At 37.9% G+C, this 18,450-nt stretch overlaps 1 protein-coding gene across 14 annotated transcripts in view; it reads left to right on the top strand.

The window, feature by feature from the left end:
* Nucleotides 1-18,450, top strand: part of RARS2 (arginyl-tRNA synthetase 2, mitochondrial) — a 90,734-nt gene that overhangs the window by 9,332 nt on the left and 62,952 nt on the right. For 10 of the 14 annotated variants that reach the window (XM_045057828.1, XM_045057824.1, XM_045057826.1 and 7 more), the window contains exons 2-5: nt 4,941-5,014; nt 14,437-14,525; nt 16,544-16,646; nt 18,190-18,273. In XM_045057828.1, the coding sequence (XP_044913763.1) occupies nt 4,941-5,014; nt 14,437-14,525; nt 16,544-16,646; nt 18,190-18,273 (350 nt within the window). The remainder of the gene's footprint in view (nt 1-4,940; nt 5,015-14,436; nt 14,526-16,543; nt 16,647-18,189; nt 18,274-18,450) is intronic. The other 4 variants (XM_023254173.2, XM_045057825.1, XM_019830943.2 and 1 more) reach the window with 2 other exon arrangements.

Raw genomic sequence — 18,450 nt, 5'->3', positions numbered from 1 at the left:
CTCCTCATTTCAGGGAAATTTTCCATTTTATTGAGTATTCTGCCTTATCTCCTATCACTTTGGTCACACCTTGCTTGGCTCCAGCTGCCACTTATGTGACTGGTTTCACATCTGCCTCCAATCACTTATTTCTTTTTTTTTTTTTAATTTTTTTTTTCAACGTTTATTTATTTTTGGGACAGAGAGAGACAGAGCATGAACGGGGGAGGGGCAGAGAGAGAGGGAGACACAGAATCGGAAACAGGCTCCAGGCTCTGAGCCATCAGCCCAGAGCCCGACGCGGGGCTCGAACTCACGGACCGCGAGATCGTGACCTGGTTGAAGTCGGACGCTTAACCGACTGCGCCACCCAGGCGCCCCTTTTTTTTTTTTTAATTTTTTTTTTTTTCAACGTTTATTTATTTTTGGGACAGAGAGAGACAGAGCATGAACGGGGGAGGGGCAGAGAGGGAGATCCAATCACTTATTTCTAACAGCACCTCATCTAGTCTAATAGCCTGCTGGTTCAAGCCTATGCCCAGCTCAAGTGTGGCAGAGTTAACACCCTCAAAGACAGCCCTCACGGGAGCCTGGGTGTCTCAGTCAGTTAAGTGTCTGACTTCGGCCCAGTTCACAATCTCATGTGGTTTGTGAGTTCGAGTCCCCCACATTGGGTTCTCTGCTGTCAGCACAGAGCCTGCTTCAGATCCTCTGTTTCCCTCTGCCTCTGGCCCACTTGTGCACGCTTGCACTTTGTCTCTCTCCTAAAAATAAATATACATTAAGAAAAAAAAAGCAGCCCTCAATCAATGGGGAATGGAAACTCCTGCTTCCTATTTTTGGATAGCCAATTTTGGTAGATACTGTGTGTGCTTTTTGGGAGGTGCTATGGAAATTCAGCCCTTATTGCCTGTAGCAGTGACCTTGACAGCAGTCTTTAACTTTTTCTCCTTCCTTCTCACTCTTGTCAATCTGTCACTTATGCCCTCAGGAGTCACCTCCCAAATAAACTACCTGCACATAGTTCTTTTCTCAGGCCTTGCTTTTGTGAGAGTCAAGATATATATCTATGAATATTTCTTAATTTTCATGGGTTTTGTTGATTTCATCTCTATAGTTTCTGATAAGAGAAACCAAGTTAGGAACCCTGCTACACGACTGCTCCATTCTGCTTCAGACTCTTGCATCTTTCCTTAGCTATCAGTTTTTGAAGAGTGTGACTTTGGGTTTTATTTCTCTATTCTTATGTTGCTGGAGTGCTAGAGAACCATTGTACTTATTTTCCTGTCTTCTTTGCTGCTCTTTTGTGTTTTTGGGACACCAATTATCCTAAGGTTGGATTATCTTATACAAATTTTATTTATTGTCCTCTAATTGCTTTCATTTGTGTTTTTTAAAATCTGTATTCTCTAATTATTGGCCTTCTGTGTCTTTCTTTTAATTATGACTGTTCCTTTGTGTTTCTTAATTGTATAATAAAAATTATTATCAATTTGTATTTAATTTTTAGATTCCCTTTTTATCTTTTTTTGTCTTAAAAATCCTTATTGTGTTCACAAATCTTGAAGACTTTGGATGAATGTTTTTGTATTCGTTCGGTTATTTTTTTATTTTTTTTAATTTTTTAATTTTTGAGAGAGGGAGAGCATGGACGGGGAGGGAGACAGAGACAGAGACAGACAATCTGAAGCAGGCTCCAGGCTCCCAAGCTGTCTGCACAGAGCCTGATGCAGGGCTCAGACTCACAAATCATGAGATCAAGACCTGAGCCAAAGTCAGACTTTTAACCGACTGAGTGACCCAGGTGCCCCTAAACAAGAGTTCTTTGACCATCTGGCCTTCCGTCTCCTCCCTCCCCACCTCTTTGAGTTTGCCTGTTTGTTTTACCTACTTTTCATCTTGATCATGCTTGACAGCTCTGCCCACACTTTGTTTGTTCCTGCATTGTATGGGTGACTTCATTCTCCATGTGAGATTTTTTTCTTGGCTCACCTTGCTTTTATGATTACAAAAAATATAAACTCTAGGGATTTCCATTCTGTCTCTCTGGTAGGTAGGTCATGGTGACTTGTATACATTACTCATGAACTCTGACTTGGCATATTAAATTTTTGCTGGCTTGCTCTAATATTTTTTTCATCTTCCTATAAAAGTTCCTCCTCTGATTCTTACTGCCCATACAAAACCATATTAGGATCTGCTCAGGGCACATGGGTGGCTCAGTTGGTTAAGCGTCCGACTCTTGATTTCAGCTCAGGTCATGATCTCACAGTGGCACGGAGCCTGCTTGAGATTCTCCTTTTCTCCCTTTGCCACCCCACCTGCTAACACTTGCATGCTTACGCACGTTCTCTCCCTCCCTCCTTCCCTCTGTCTCTGTGTGTGTGTGTGTGTGTGTGTGTGTGTGTGTGTGTCTGTCTGTCTCAAGAAAAAAAGAATCTGCTCCATTTAATTGGGGAATATATTGTTTCCATTGGGAGAAAACTTTAGTGTGCTGCTCTAGAATCTTCACTTCTGAAAAGTACTGGAATTCACTTCTCTGTTTTACTCATTCTCTCCCACAGCTCTGTAGCATCTTCCTCTGGTCATATAAATAATATGTCAAATAAAATAATGAATTTATTTTTTTTCTCTCCAGATTGAGGTATTAATGAGAATTGTTAATTCAAGTTAGGAGCCTTGCCAAACAAGGCTGCTTCATTCCTCTTCAAAATCTGCTGTTTCTTTCCTTGGCTGTCACTTTCGAAGTTTCTAACTTTGGGCAGTGCCTATCCTGTATATTTGTTGCTGGAGAACCAACAATCGACCCTTTTTATTAGCTACCATCCTTTCTTTCTCCTCTCCATTCTTCCATCCTTTTCATTTTATTTTCATAATGGGTGGGACGTGGGAGATTATGTAAAGAAGGCTTCCTTCCACTACTTCATCCCAGGGTCTTTCTTTAGGTTTTTTGTTTTGTTTTTAATTATGGGAAAATCTATACAATATAAAATTTACCATTTTAAGTATTTTTAAATGTGCAGTCCAGTGGCATTAAGTACATTCACACCGTTGTGCAACCATAACCATCAACCTTTTCCAGAACTCTTCATTTGTAAAACTGAAACTCTGTGCCCATTGTAAACAGTGATTCCCCATATTTCTCCTTTTCCCTCAATCTCTATTTTGGCTTTTTAATTTACATCCTATAATAATGTTTTTGTGCCTCTGTAAAACTGCTATTGAAGGTATTTTCTATTTCGGTATTTATATCTTCATGTGACTATAACTTGGTGTTAGAATTTACTTTTAGGAAAAGTTTGTTGCCAGGTAGTACTGTACTGTGTAGTTAGATTCTTTTTTACTGGAAACAAAGTTTTTTGTCTTTTTCATTTAAATGTAAACATTGTATTACCTAAGTTCACAACTTATTTGTCAGATGAAATCCTTTAAAATTCACCTTTGTAACTAAGTTTTTTGTTTTTTGTTTAGCCAGCAGACTTTAGTTGTACTTAAGATAGAAAATCTAGGGGCACCTGGGTGGCTCAGTTGGTTAAGCATCTGACTTCAGCTCAGGTCATGATCTCACGGTTTGTGGGTTCGAGCCCCACATCAGGCGCTAAGCTGACATCTCAGAGCCTGCAGCCTGCTTCAGATTCTCTGTCTCCCTCTTTCTCTGCTCGTCCCTGCTCGGTCTTTCTCTCAAAAGTAAACAAACATTAAAAAAATAAATAATAAAATACCATTTATTTATTATTTTTAAAAAGTTTAATAATTTTTGTGAGAGAGGAAATGCAGGAAGGGCAGAGAGAGAAGGACAGAGGATCTGAAGCAGACTCTGTGCTGATAATGATGAAGTTTGGGATGATGGTGGGGAGCCTGGAGCTGATGGCCAAGAAAGAATTCTTGAAGATGTCTTTGGTGCAAAAAGGTGATTTTATTAAAGGACCCATGGGCAGGAAGAGCTGCACTGGGGTTGTGAGGGGTAACTCATTATATACCTTCAGGTCGGGAGGGGGTCAGGGATAGAGTAAGTCTCTAAGGTATTTTGGAAGCAAGGTTTCCAGGACCTTCAGGGAGTAGCGGTTGCTAGGGAAACACCATTTTTTACTGTTTAATAAAACCTCAGTCATGAGACTCTTGAGATGCATATCAGGGGACCATAAACTGGACTGTGATTGCCAGCATATATCTTGGGGCAGTTGAGATAAAGGAAGCTGACTTAACAGGATTCTGGAGGTTGGGGTAATGTTAAGCTAAGGTTCTGTTTTGCCCCTAGCAAAGGGTCATCATCGAGGCAGCTGAGCTCCTAGAGGGAGGTCACTCTGCCAGTTTCAATGACTTCTCAGTGGGTTGTATGCAGTAAGGGAATATAATGTTTCATTTGCCTTAGTTTCCCACATTACCATGGCAAGCACTTAAACCTCTTTCCTTAGTTCTTGGGTAGCCAGGAGTGTCCGAGGAATATCACACATATTCCACCTGGGGGAGGAGGGGTCTGCCAGCCTGTATTTTGCCCTCAGCTTGCCCCATGCTCCTCCATCAATAGCAGTGAGCCCGATGTGGGACTCAAATTCACAAACCGCAAGATCATGACTTGAGCCAAAGTCGGACACTTAACCAACTGAGCTATCCAGGTACACCAATACCATTTATTTTTAAATTTACAAATACAAAATTTATCCTTTTTGGTGAACAGTTTCTTTTGCTACTTTAAACCTCAACCCCTGGCAACCACTGATCTATCCGTTCATCATTCTTACAGTTTTGGATTTTCCAGAATGTCAAGTAAGTAAATCATACACCATCTAGCCTTTTAAGTCTGGTTTTTGTCACTTAGCATAGTGCGTTTGAGACTCATTTAAGTTGTCAAGTATCTGAATATTCTTTTTATTGATAAGCAGTATTCCACTGAATATGGTACAAATCTAATAACCATCTTTCTCTGTTCTTTTTGTTTTTGTTTTTGTCTTTAACATTAGCTTTCCAGACTTTTGGATCTTCCACCAGAAAACTTGATCAAGTCAATATCTGCAGTTCCAATTTCCAGAAAAGAGTTAAGTATATATTTTTTTTTTCAACGTTTATTTATTTTTGGGACAGAGAGAGACAGAGCATGAACGGGGGAGGGGCAGAGAGAGAGGGAGACACAGAATCGGAAACAGGCTCCAGGCTCTGAGCCATCAGCCCAGAGCCTGACGCGGGGCTCGAACTCACGGACCGCGAGATCGTGACCTGGCTGCAGTCGGACGCTTAACCGACTGCGCCACCCAGGCTCCCCGAGTTAAGTATATTTTTAACAATTTAAAATGTTGCTGACTTTGTCAATATACAAAAAAAAAGTTATTCTTCAATTTATAGAATAGACCTTGAAATTAACCATGGAATATGATGTAACCTATTATTCCATTGATTTAAATAATAAAATCTGTATTGTACCTACTCTGATGTGGTATATTAAATTAGAAGTCTCATGTTGTTTGATGTTTATGCTGTTAACTACAATTATGTCAAAATCTTTAAGAAAAATTAGGAACAAGGTCAAAATTGAATTCTGTGACAGCAAATAAAAGAACTAAGATTGTAGTTAGAATTTCAGGGTTTTGGGATGCCTGGGTGGCTCAGTTGGTTGAGTGTCCATCTTTGGCTCAGGTCATGATTTCACGGTTCGTGGGTTCAAGCCCCGTGTCATGCTCTGGGCTGATGGCTCAGAGCCTGGAGCCTGCTTCAGATTCTGTGTCTCCCTCTCTCTCTGCCCCTCCCTTCTCGTGCTCTGTTTCCTCTGCTTCTCAAAAATAAAGAAACGTAATAATAAAAATTTAAAAAAAAGAATTTCAGGGTTTTTGAAGGTATTTTTGAGATTATATACCTAGATGCTTGAATACTGTTGTACTATGTTTACCTGCTAGGTTTTTTGTGGGTTTTGGGTTTTTTTGTTTGTTTCCATTTGAGGACTCTCAGTGATAGAGAACTATTGGTTACATATAACCAACCTGTAGTTGCTTTCTTGGATACAGGAAGGTATCTATCTCTTTGTGAGTTTGGTTCTTCTAAATGATATTTATTTACCATTTGGCTACAAAATCTAGCCAAAATACCCTTTTGGTCAATTAATAATAATAAGAAATTAGCTACATAGTAAGCATTTAAGCCCTAAGCTTTGGAAAGATGTCAAGATAGAACTATCAGTATCATTATGTCCTAATATTTTGTCCACTTAACTTTGTCAAGATTTTAAGATAGGGTAGGATAAATATTATTGTTCTCAGAATAGGACAAAGAGATAAATGGAAGAGGAAGAGAAAGGCTACATGTGGCCTTGTTGAAAGAATCTTTAAAGTGGCCTGCTGCAACTTGCTTTATATTAAGTTCTAAGAACAAAGGCAAGGACTGACAAGGAGATCTCATAATTACACATCAATTAATATAATATTCCAAGCCAGTTACCTATTTCATAAAATCTGTAAATGGCATTTTGCATAATAAAAATAGCTGTTTTTATTTTATGTTTCAAAGACCTTTAATAAGATGAGCAATCTTGGCCCATCTGTTGAATACGATATTCTTTACCTGCCTGAAACTCCTTTAGGTAGCTCTATTAATGATGCTATACTTATTATATCTTTGGTTTATACAAAATCAATATTAGGGGGGATTTCAAAAATTTTTTAGGCTATAAGTCTAAAATTCTGCATATTAAATTTATTTTAAATAAAAAGAATCTCCACTGCTTTGCCATCACAAACTTAAGTATCCTTTACGGTACTAAAATGCTGTTAAGTGTCAGGAGGCTTAAGTCCTTTTTGTTGTTGTTATCAGTATGGTTTACTTAATACCTTATGAATCAATTTCTTTAGGTCTCCTAATTCTCTCAATTATATATTCAACTGTGGTGGAATTTCTGTTTAATATTGATCATAATACACAGGATTAATGACTATTACCAGCCAGTAACACTCAAGCCAGTGAATTGCACTCTAATACCATAACAGCAATTCCTCAGAAGCAGTGGAAAGGTAGCTATTTCTTTTTAAAACCTTTTTTTTTTTAATTATAAACAATATAAAAGTAGGGGAATCGTTTCTAGAACCCCTCTGTGCCATCACCACCGTCATTGGCACATAGCCAGTTGTGTTTCCTCTGTACCTGTACCCACTTTCCTTCTTCACAATGGATTATTTTGATAGCTACATTAATTTTTCTATCACAAAACCAAAAGAGATAATCTTAAGGAAATTCAGAAAAATACAGAAGAATAAGAAGGAAAAACCCCCAATATGTTAACAAGTTGATGTAGTTTTCATATTTCTCTTTGAATGTGTCTTACAACTTTTATTTTTATTATTTTTTTAATGTTTATTTTTGAGAGAGAGTGTGTGAAGGTGGGAAAGAGAGAGAGGGATACACAGAATATGAAGCAGGCTTCAGGCTCTGGACTGTCAGCGCAGACCCCAATGCAGGGCTCAAACTCACGAATGGTGAGATCATGACCTGAGTCGAAGTTGGATGCTTAACCAACTGAACCACCTAAGTACCCTGTCTCTTACAACTTTTTAAAAAACATAGCTATAAAACTTCTGTATGTATGATTTTTGAACCCTTTTTCCTTGACATCATTCTTTTTTTGTAAATGTCACTTTCAACAGTGGCTACATAATACTCTAATGCTCCCCTGTTGATGGACATTTAGATTGCTTTCGGTTCTGACTTTTTACATAATTCACATTCAATACGTACCTCTTTAAATAGACAAAGGAAACCTTCCTTGTAGATATATAACTAAAAGCTCCCTAAAAGGAAAACAGGGAAGTAAGTCAATTCTGGTTGATCCACTCACCATACCCCACACATACACACCGCTGAAGCATTTATTTCTCTTTTGGGCCTTCCTTGCTGGCAAATAGCCCTTCATATAATTTCAGAAGTCATGTTTGAAATATTCCTAGTGTGAATTATTGTTAATAGACTAAAATGATGATTTTCTTTGTCCCTCTACCACTGAACAAATGGGAAATATTTGTGTTTCTATTGAGATAATAAAAATATTTTCTCAGTTAATATAAATTTATATATTTATTTACTTACTTATTTAGTCAGTAGTTACCATATACTGCAACAGTAATTTCAGGAGTAGTAGATTCCTTAATGGCCCTTACCCATTTAGCCCCCTTCTGTAACCCCTCCAGCAACCCTCTGTTCTCTATATTTAAGAGTCTCATGTCCCCCTCCCTGTTTTTATATTATTTTTGCTTCCCTTCCCTTATGTTCATGTGTTTTGTATCTTATAGTCCTTATATGAGTGAAGTCATATGATATCTTTCTCTGACTAATTTCACTTAGCATAATACCCCCATAATACCCTTATAATACTCTACATCCACGTAGTTGCAAATGGCAAGATCTCATTCTTTTTGATCATCATCCATTGTGTGTGTCATCCATTATATGTGTATATATATATATATATATATATATATATATATATATACACACACACACACACACCACATCTTCTTTATCCATTCATCCATCAATGGACACATGGACTCTTTCCATACTTTGGCTGTTGTTGATAGTGCTGCTATAAACATTGGGGTTCATGTACCCTTTCAAAACAGCACACCTGTATCCCATGGATAAATGCCTAGTAGTGCAATTGCTGGGTCATAGGGTAGTTCTATTTTTAGTTTTTTGAGGAACCTACATACTGTTTTCCAGAGTGGCTGCACCATCTTGCATTCCCACCAGCAGTGCAAAAGAGATCCTCTCTCTCCACATCCTTGCCAACATCTGTTGTTCCCTGAGTTGTTAACGTCAGCCATTCTGACAGGTGTAAGGTGATATCTCATTGTGGTTTTGACTTGTATTTCCCTGATGATGAGTGATGTTGAGCATTTTTTTCATGTGTCGGTTGGCCATCTGGATGTCTTCTTTTGAGAAGTGTCTATTCATGTCTTTTGCCCATTATTTGTCTTTGGGGTGAGTTTGATGAGTTCTTTATAGATTTTGGATACTAACCCTTTACTTGATATGTCATTTGCAAATATCTTCTCCCATTCTGTCAGTTGCCTTTTAGTTTTGTTGATTGTTTCCTTCACTGTGCAGAAGTTTTTTTTATTTTGATGAGGTCCCAATAGTTCATTTTTCCTGTTGTTTTGCTTGCCTCCAGAGACATGGTAAGTAAGAAGTTGGTGTGGCCAAGGTCAAAGAGGTTTTTGCCTGATTTCTCCTCGAGGATTTTGATGGCTTCCTGTCTTACATTGAGGTCTTTAATCCATTTTGAGTTTATTTTTGTGTATGGTGTAAGAAAGTGGTCCAGGTTCATTCTTCTGCATGTCACTGTCCAGTTTTCCCAGCACCACTTGCTGAAGAGATTGTCTTTATTTCATTGGATATACTTTCCTGCTTTGTCAAAAATTAGTTGGGCATACCTTTGTGGGTCCATTTTTTCTGTTCCATTGATCTGAGGGTATATTTTTTGTGCCATACTGTCTTAATGATCACAGCTTTGTAATACACTTTGAAGTCTGGAATTGTGATTCCTTCAGCTTTGGTTTTCTTTTTCAAGATTGCTTTGGCTATTTGGGGTCTTTTCTGGCTCCATACAAATTTTAGGATTATTTGTTGTAGCTCTGTGAAGAATGCTGGTGTTATTTTGACAAGGATTGCATTGAATATGTAGATTGCTTTGGATAGTATTGACATTTTAACAATATTTGTTCTTCCTATCCAGGAGCATGGAAATGTTTCCATTTTTGTGTGTCTGCTACAATTTCTTTCATAAGCTTTCTGTAGTTTTCAGTGTATACATTTTTCACCTCTTTGGTTAGGTTTGTTTCTAGGTATTTTATAGTTTTTGGTGCAATTGTAAATGGGATCAATTCCTTGATTTCCCTCTCTGTTGTTTCATTGTGGGTGTATAAGAATGGAACTGATTTCTGTGCATTGATTTTTATATCCTGAGACTGCTGAATTCATGGATCAGTTCTAGCAGTTTTTTGGTGGAACTTTTGGGTTTTCCATATAGAGGATCATGTCATCTGCGAAGACTGAAAGTTTGACGACCTCCTCACCTATTTGGATGCCTCTTATTATTTTATGTTGTCTGATTGCTGAGGCTAAGACTTTCAATACCATGTTGAATAACAGTGGTGAGAGTGGACGTCCTTGTCTTGTTCCTGACCTTAGGGGGAAGCTCTCAGTTTTTCCCCATTGAGGATGACATTAGTGTTGGGTCTTTCATATATGGCTTTTATGATCTCAAGGTATGATTCTTTTATCCCTACTTTCTTAAGGGTTTTTATCAAGAAAGGATATTGTATTTTGTCAAATGCTTTCTCTGCATCTATTGAGAGGATCATGTGGTTCTTGTCCTTTCTTTTATTGATGTGATATCTCACATTGATTGTTTTGTGGATATTGAACCAGCCCTGCATCCCAGGTATAAATCTTACTTGGTCGTGATGAATAATTTTTTTAATGTGTTGTTGGATCCGGTTGGCTAGTATCTTGTTCAGGATTTTTGCATCCATGTTCATCAGGGAAATTGGTCTGTAGTTCTCCTTTTTAATGGGGTCTTTGGTTTGGGGATCAAGGTAATGCTGGCCTCATAGAATGAGTTTGGAAGTTTTCCTTCCATTTCTATTTTTTGAAACAGCTTCAAGAGAGTAGGTGTTAACTCTTCTTTAAATGTTTAGTAGAATTCCCATGGAAAGCCATCTGGCCCAGGACTGTTGTTTTGGGGGAGATTTTTGATTACTATTTCGATTTCCTTACTGGTTATGGGCCTGTTCAAATTTTGTATTTCTTCCTGTTTCAGTTTTGGTAGTGTATATGTTTCTAGGAATTTATCCATTTCTTCCAGATTGCCCATTTTATTGGCATATAATTGCTTGTAATATTTTCTTATTGTTTGCGTTTCTGCTGTGTTGTGATCTCTCCTCTTTTATTCTGATTTTATTTATTTGGGTCCTTTCCTTTTTCTTTTTGATCAAACTGGCTAGGGGTTTATCAATTTTGTTAATTCTTTCAAAGAACCAGCTTCTGGTTTCATTGATCTGTTCTGCTTTTTGGTTTCAATAGCATTGATTTCTGTTCTAATCTTTATTATTTCCTTTCTTCTGCTGGTTTGGGTTTTATTTGCTGTTCTTTTTCCAGCTCCTTAAGGTGTATGGTTAGGTTGTGTATCTGAGGCCTTTCTTCCTTTTTGAGGAAGGCCTGGATTGCTATATACTTCCCTCTCATGACAACCTTTCCTGCGTCCCAGAGGTTTGGGACTGTGGTTATCATTTTCATGGGCTTCCATGTACTTTTTAATTTCCTCTTTAACTTCTTGTTTGTCCCATTCATTCTTTAGTAAGATGGTCTTTACTCTCCAAGTTTTGTTATCTTTCCACATTTTATCTTGTGGTTGATTTCAAGTTTCATAGTGTTGTGGTCTGAAAATATGCACGGTATAATCTCGATCTTTTTGTACTTTTTGAGGGCTGATTTGTGTCCCGGTATGTGGTCTATTCTGGAGAGTGTTCCATGTGAACTGAAGAAGAATGTGTATTCTGCTGCTTTAGGATGAAATGTTCTGAATATATCTGTTAAGTCTATCAGGTCCAGTGTGTCATTCAAAGCTATTGTTTCCTTGTTGATTTTTCTGTTTAGATGAACTATCCATTGTTGTAAGTGGGATGTTGAAGTCCCTTATTATGATATTGTTATCAATGAGTTTCTTTATGTTTGTGATTTATTTATATATTTGGGTGTTTTCACATTTGGAGCATAAATATTTGCAATTGTTAGTTCTTGGTGGATAGACCCCTTAATTATGATATAATGCCCTTCATCTCTTGTTACAGTCTTTATTTTAAAATCTAGATTGTCTGATATAAGTATGGCTACTTTGGCTTTCTTTTGTTGACAATTAGCATGATAAATGGTTCTCCATCTTCTTACTTTCAATCTGAAGATGTCTTTAGGTCTAAAGTGGGTCTCTTGTAAACAGCATATAAATGGATCTTGTTTTCTTGTCCATTCTGTTACCCTTTGTCTTTTATTTGGAACATTTAGTCCATTCACATTTAGAGTGCATACTGAAAGATATGAATTTATTGCCATTATGTTGCTTGTAGAGTTGGAGTTTCTGGTGGTGGTCTCTGGTCCTTTCTAGTCTTTGTTGCTTTTGGTCTTTTTTTTTCTTCCCCTCGTCTTTTCTCCCCTCAGAGAGTCCCCCTTAAAATTTCATGCAGGGCTGGTTTAGTGGTCACAAACTCCTTTGGTTTTTGTTTGTCTGAGAAGCTTTTTATCTCTCCTTATTTTGAATGACAGCCTTGCTGGATAAAGAATTATTGGCTGCATATTTTTCTGGTTCAGTACATTGCATACATCCTTCCACTCCTTTCTGGCCTGCCAAGTTTCTGTGGATAGGTCTGCTGCAAACCTGATCTGTCTTCCCTTGTAGGTTAAGGACTTTTTTCCCCTTGCTGCCTTCATGATTTCTTTCCTTGCCTGAGTATTTTGTGAATTTGACTACGATATGCCTTGTTGATGGTCAGTTTTTGTTGAATCTATTGGGAGTCTTCTGTGCTTCCTGGATTTTGATGTCTGTGTCTTTTCCCAGGTTAGGAAAGCTTTCTGGTATGATTTGCCCACATAACCCTTCTACCCCTTTTTCTCTCTCTTCATCTTCTGGGACGCCTATGATTCTGATGTTGTTTCTTTTTAATGAGTCACGTGATTTCTCTAATTCTTAAATCGTGCCCTTTTCCCTTAGTCTCCCTCTTTTGTACTGCTTCATCTCCATAAGTTTGTCCTCTATATCGCTGATTTGCTGCTCTGGTTCATCCATCCTTGTTGCTGTGACATCTATTCGAGATTGCAGCTCAGTTATAACATTTTTTATTTCGTCCTGACTAGCTTTTACTTCTTTTATCTCTGCAGAAAGGGATTCTAATCTGTTTTCAACCCCAGCTAGCATTCTTATTATCGGGATTCTAAAGTCTTGTTGAGACATGTTCCTTATATCTGTGTTAATTAAGTCCCTGGCTGTCCTTTCTTCCTTCATTGGGGTGAATTTTGGGGTGAATTCCTTCATTTTGTCATTTTGAAGGAAATAAAGGAATTAGTAAGGTAAAAAAAATAATTAAAATTAAAAAATTGGAAACAACACACAGAAGAATCAAATAAATGATGTTAGATCCTAGGTGTGTTTTGGTCTGGTTGTTGAAAGGAGCTTGATATGTTAAAGAAAAAAGGAACAGAAAAGAAAAAAAGGAAAACGTTTGAAAACTTGAAAAAAATGAATACAATGAAACAAAATAAAATGATGGAAGTAAAGTAGAATTTGGAAAATTTACAAGAAAAGTAAAAAATATAGTAGAAAAAAATTAAAAATATTTTTAATAAAAATGGAAAATAAAAATAGATATTCTCTTTCTGTATTCAAGAATAAAAAAAGAGGGGTGTCTGGGTGGCTCAGTCAGTTGGGCATCTGACTTCGGCTCAGGTCATGATCTCGTGGTTTGTGGGTTCGAGCCCTGCGTCGGGCTCTGTGCTGAGAGCTCGGAGCCTGGAGCCTGCTTCGGATTCTGTGTCTCCCTCTCTCTCTGCCCCTCCCCTGCTCATGCTCTGTCTCTCTCTGTCTCAAAAATAAATAAAACATTTTAAAAATTTTTTAAAAGAAAGAAAAAAATGGAAATGATAGACCAGCAAACAGACTGAAATATGATTGAAATTACATCAGTTTCCCCTAGAAGTCAAGCTATAGTTTGACTTAGTTTATAGTCCATAAACTAAGCAAGCAGAGAGTCTTCTAGTGTTCCTTAAGAGCGAGGTTGGCCCAGTTGGGGGGGGGGGGCTTAGTGTAACGGCTCCATTCTCCACTAGATGGCACAGTTTAGCCTACTGGGGTGGATTTTTGCGGCACATGTAGGTGTGTATGCTCATGTGTGGGAGGAGTGAAAATGGCGTCACCCAGGTACCCAGTCTCTAGTAATGGAATTCTGTTCTCCCCAACCAGCAGTCAGGCACTCCTCCTTTGTCTCCTGCTTCCATCCACTCCCTGCTTTTACACTGTCCGTGACCAAGCCGTCAGGTTGCCAGCCAGCACCTCCCTCCTGAGTTTTGTCTCAGATGCGGCTGTGTTTGCCAGCCCCTCACTTCTGAGGGACTGCAGATTGACCCTTCATGACTCTCTGGAGGAGAGTCTCACTGAGCAGTGGCGTGGTGCCCGTCCACCCCAAGGAGTGTTCATGGGACCATGCTGCTGCTGATGCCCAGAGACTGTGGCTGGGTGCCAGTCTGCCCGAGAAGTTCCCATGATCGTGTAGTAGCAGTGTTTCAGGGGTTATGGTAGATCACAGCACACATCTGGTACCAGGCTTCCCACATAATGTCGTTGTTCCAGCACCAGCAAATATTGTTCTCCAGGGTCCGCTGGGACCTTTGTTTGTTGGATGGCCTCACCCTCTCTCCCAAATATCCTCCCAGCAGGGGAACCGCCTCTTCCCGTGTGTCCTGAAGACCCCTTGCACCTTTCTGCTCCCGGGGATTTGCCCTTCCCACCAGACCACCACCAGGTATCAAGCTGCAGAGTTTCAGACTCTGCACTCCCCCTGTTTATAGAGTCTTAATGGAATTTAAACCCTCTCTTTTCTCCTTTCTCCCTTTTTTTGTTCAGTCCTTTGCATACTCTTTCTTTTTTCTCCAGCTGTTTTTGGGGTGTGGGGGGGTGAGATGCTTTCCCATACTCTCTGCACATCTCCATCCTCTCTCCGCAAGCGAGAAAAACTCCTGGCCCTCCACGGCTTCTCTCCCCTAGTTCACCTCTCCGCACTGCGTACCTGCCAAGTTCTGTGGTTCAGGTTGTGCAGATTATTATGTTAATCCTCAAATCAGTTTTCTAGGTGTGCAGGATGGTTTAGTGTTGATCTTGGCTGTAATTCAGGGAGGAGAGATGCAAAATAAAATTTCTAGTTTATTCCTCCATCCTGGCCCCTCTAAGATAATAAAATTTTCTAATTAAATTTCATTATTTTATTATTCATGTCTAGATAAAATTATAGATGCTTCTTATTCATAATTTTTTTAAACTATAGAAGATCACGTGACCTCTTTATGTTTCCTGGATGTTTGAGAGCGATTCTACCTATATAGTCCTATTACACCTCATGTAAAGTATCCTAGCTATATGTCAAAATTTTAATCTCTGGTATATTCACATCTGTATAATTTCACTTAATATTGTAGTTGTTCTTACTACTTTCTATTTAACCTTTTAAAAAATCTTTGCGTGTTCATGTATTATTCCCATCTTGTTAAACTAATTTCTTCAATTTCCCACATTATTGGTGCAAATATGTGGTAAACTATCAAAGTCCTTTGGTAAGAATAAATACATTCAAACCTTATGTAAATTTCCCCAATTAAAGTTAGTCTTCAAGAAATTGAATTGTCATGTCCTCAGGGCTCAGGACTCAGGACTGTTTAACATTTTTATTTAACATCAGAACTAAGATTAGTATTATTTACTCAGGACTTAATTTCTCAGCACAATGTGAAATAGGTACCATTATCATCACCATTTTACTAGGGTACAAGAGAAGTTAAGCAAAGTGCTTAAGATCACACAGAGACTGATTAATAGATGAACTTGGGTCTGCAGTTATAGCTGAAATGTTTAGTGGATGAGTTTGGGTTGGTAAGTATAATCCGTACTAGGTTGCTGAATAATGTATTAAGGCTCAAGAAAACTCTTTTAGTTTTTTTTGTTTTTTTGTTTCCTGGGGTTTTGGGTGAGGGGGGAGAATGAGAATATGAGTTGGGGAGGGACCAAGGGAGAAGAAGAGAAAATCTTAAGCAGGCTCCATGCCCAGCACAGAAATGGCTCAAGAAAATTCTTTTTGTTGTTGTTGTTGTTGTTGTTGTTGTTGATTTTAGGAGAGAATGTGCATGCGGACACATAACTGGGGGAAGAGGCAGAGAGAGAGGAGAGAGAATCCCAAGCAGCCTCCATGCTGTCAGCGCAAGCCCAAAGTGGGGCTCAATCCCACAAACCAGGCTTGAGAAAATTCTTAGTGGTTTTTGTTGACCAGTTGTTTAATGTAATGTGAAACAGATACCACACAGGGTTTTTTAGGCATGTCCCTGAGTTTCAAGAATGATAACAAAGTTCATTTATACCCCTCTAAAATACATTCTTTTGTCTCGATGACAATGGACTAGACAGTAGTTTTATCCACTTATTCTGCCCATAGAGTTTCATTCTCTAGTTCCTTATTAAATATCAGATGTTCCAGCATGGGTAAATATGTAGATGTTTGTATATCAATTAAAATTTCATTACACTTTGAGCTACCTATCTCAGATTGTAAAACTACGATTAGGTAATAGAAGAGGAAGAATTTTAGAAGATAAAGTTCTAAATAAATATAAGGTGATATTTCTGATTTCTTTGCTTTATATTTTGAAAGCATAATCCTTTCATAAAATTGTATCAATGTGGAGAACCCATAGTGGCTGGTCTTTTTTGTTTTTGTTATATTAGTAATGTTTTTAAGACATAATAGCTTTTTCCTTTTTCAATTTCTGTCTTTAGAGAAGTAGCTGATTTTCAGCTTTCTGTGGATTCTCTATTGGGAAACAACAATGACCATTCAAGACCAGATGTTCAAGTTCAAGCCACGAGACTGGCAGAGAAGGTACTTTAGCACTATTATCTTTTTTTGACATTATAATCTTATTATTTTTTTAAAGAAGAAAAAACTCTGCAAGCTATCTCAGCCATAATAATGATTTAATAGGTTTTTTTTGTTCAAAGCACTTGGAAAATACAATTTAAATTCATTTTAGCTGTGTACAGTAAGGTTAAGATGATTTTTCAAATTAGTTAAAAAGCATTCCTCTTGAGCTGACATTGTTCAATTTTTTGATTAACTACTTACAGGAGGAGTGAAGTGTTAATTAAATTTACAGATTGAAGCTGGACGGACTTCAGAATTTAAGAGAACACGCTCGATAATTTAGAGCAGTGGGTTGTAATTTTTAAAATTATTTTCTGAGATGAGCATTAAAATATGAGAAGAAATGATTAGATGTAAATAGAATCATGATTGCAGAGAAGTGGCTAGATGATTTAATAAACGTCTTTCATTTCTAATTTCTCTGATGGGTTTGGTATCTAAAAGAGGAGTTGAAAGGATTGTAGAGAATGACCAAATCTTTTTAGTGTAATACCATCAAAAACAGGGTTTTTTAAATAGAGTTATTACATGTGAGACAGAGGCATCTGGGCACACTGAATGATTGGAACAATGAAAGTCACCATCATAGAAAAAGATGCATAAAGATTGAGTATAATCAAAGAGCTTTGGTAGCTGAGCAAGTATTTAATCAGAAAATCAACCCAGATTTTTATCAGGAAGTACACCAGGAGTAAAATTGTGCTAATTACAATACTTAGTCTCTTCCCCCATCAACTGTGAGTTCTTATAACTAAAGACTAGTGCCTCTTCAGTGATAACAGGCATCTCCTCAAGGTTCATGGGTATTATCAGGTGCTTTTAAATCTAGTAGGTTAAAATCCTAAGGTATATTCAATGAGGACAAAAGGTTTAAATGATTTCTATTTCATGTGTTGATACAAGTGCTTCAGTGTAGGGCCTGACAGAATGGCATGTTCTGTGGCTCTCATGCAAGGTAGGAGAGAAAAATTTTTAGATTTTTTTTTTTGTTTTTTTGAAGTAATCTCTACACAGGGTAGGGGAGATAAAGAGTTCACTACATGTCAAGGCACATAAGGTGGGCATAAAGTGATGCTGGGAGAATTTGAGGTGAGGGAATGAGAAGGAGGAAGAGATTCTGAATAAAGAATAGTGGTCTAGTCCAGAAACAAAGAAAATGTTGTTTACCCAAATAGAGTGATAAAAGTAAACAGATTGGCTAAGGCCCAGGTCCAGATACAATGACTGGGAGATATGATGCACTTGGCTGCCTTTGGACTCCAATTTGATAGTATTAAAACTACAAATCTCAGGGTGCTTGGGTGACTCAGTTGTTGAATGTCCAACTCTTGATCTTAGCTCCCCGGGTTGTGAGTTCAAGTCCCTTGTTGGGCTCCACATTGGGCATGAAGCCTACTTAAAAATAAATAAATAAATAAATAAAAATTTAAAAATAAAAATTACAAATTTCAATATGTCTATTTTATAACATACCTAGTTTACTTGATTTTTATCTTTTCAGCTAAAATGTGATACAGTGGTAAGTGAAATCAGCACTGGTCAAGGGACTGTAAATTTCAAAATAAACAGAGAACTATTAACAAAGGTAAGAATGGGTTCTATTCCAGCTATGCACCTTTAGTCTCTGATTTAGCTATGTGATTTTCCTTCAGTTCTTAAACTTCGTCTCCTCTTGCCTCAAAACTTTGCACATTCTGATAACCCTCCCTGGAGTGCCACCCCAAGTTAACTCCTGCTTATCCTTCAGCTCTTGGTATTTCCT

Source organism: Felis catus, chromosome B2 (genome assembly GCF_018350175.1).
Source record: "Felis catus isolate Fca126 chromosome B2, F.catus_Fca126_mat1.0, whole genome shotgun sequence".
NCBI classification, from domain to species: Eukaryota; Metazoa; Chordata; class Mammalia; order Carnivora; family Felidae; genus Felis; species Felis catus.
Note: the sequence above shows the minus strand (reverse complement) of the source record. Positions and strands in the feature narration are given on the sequence as shown.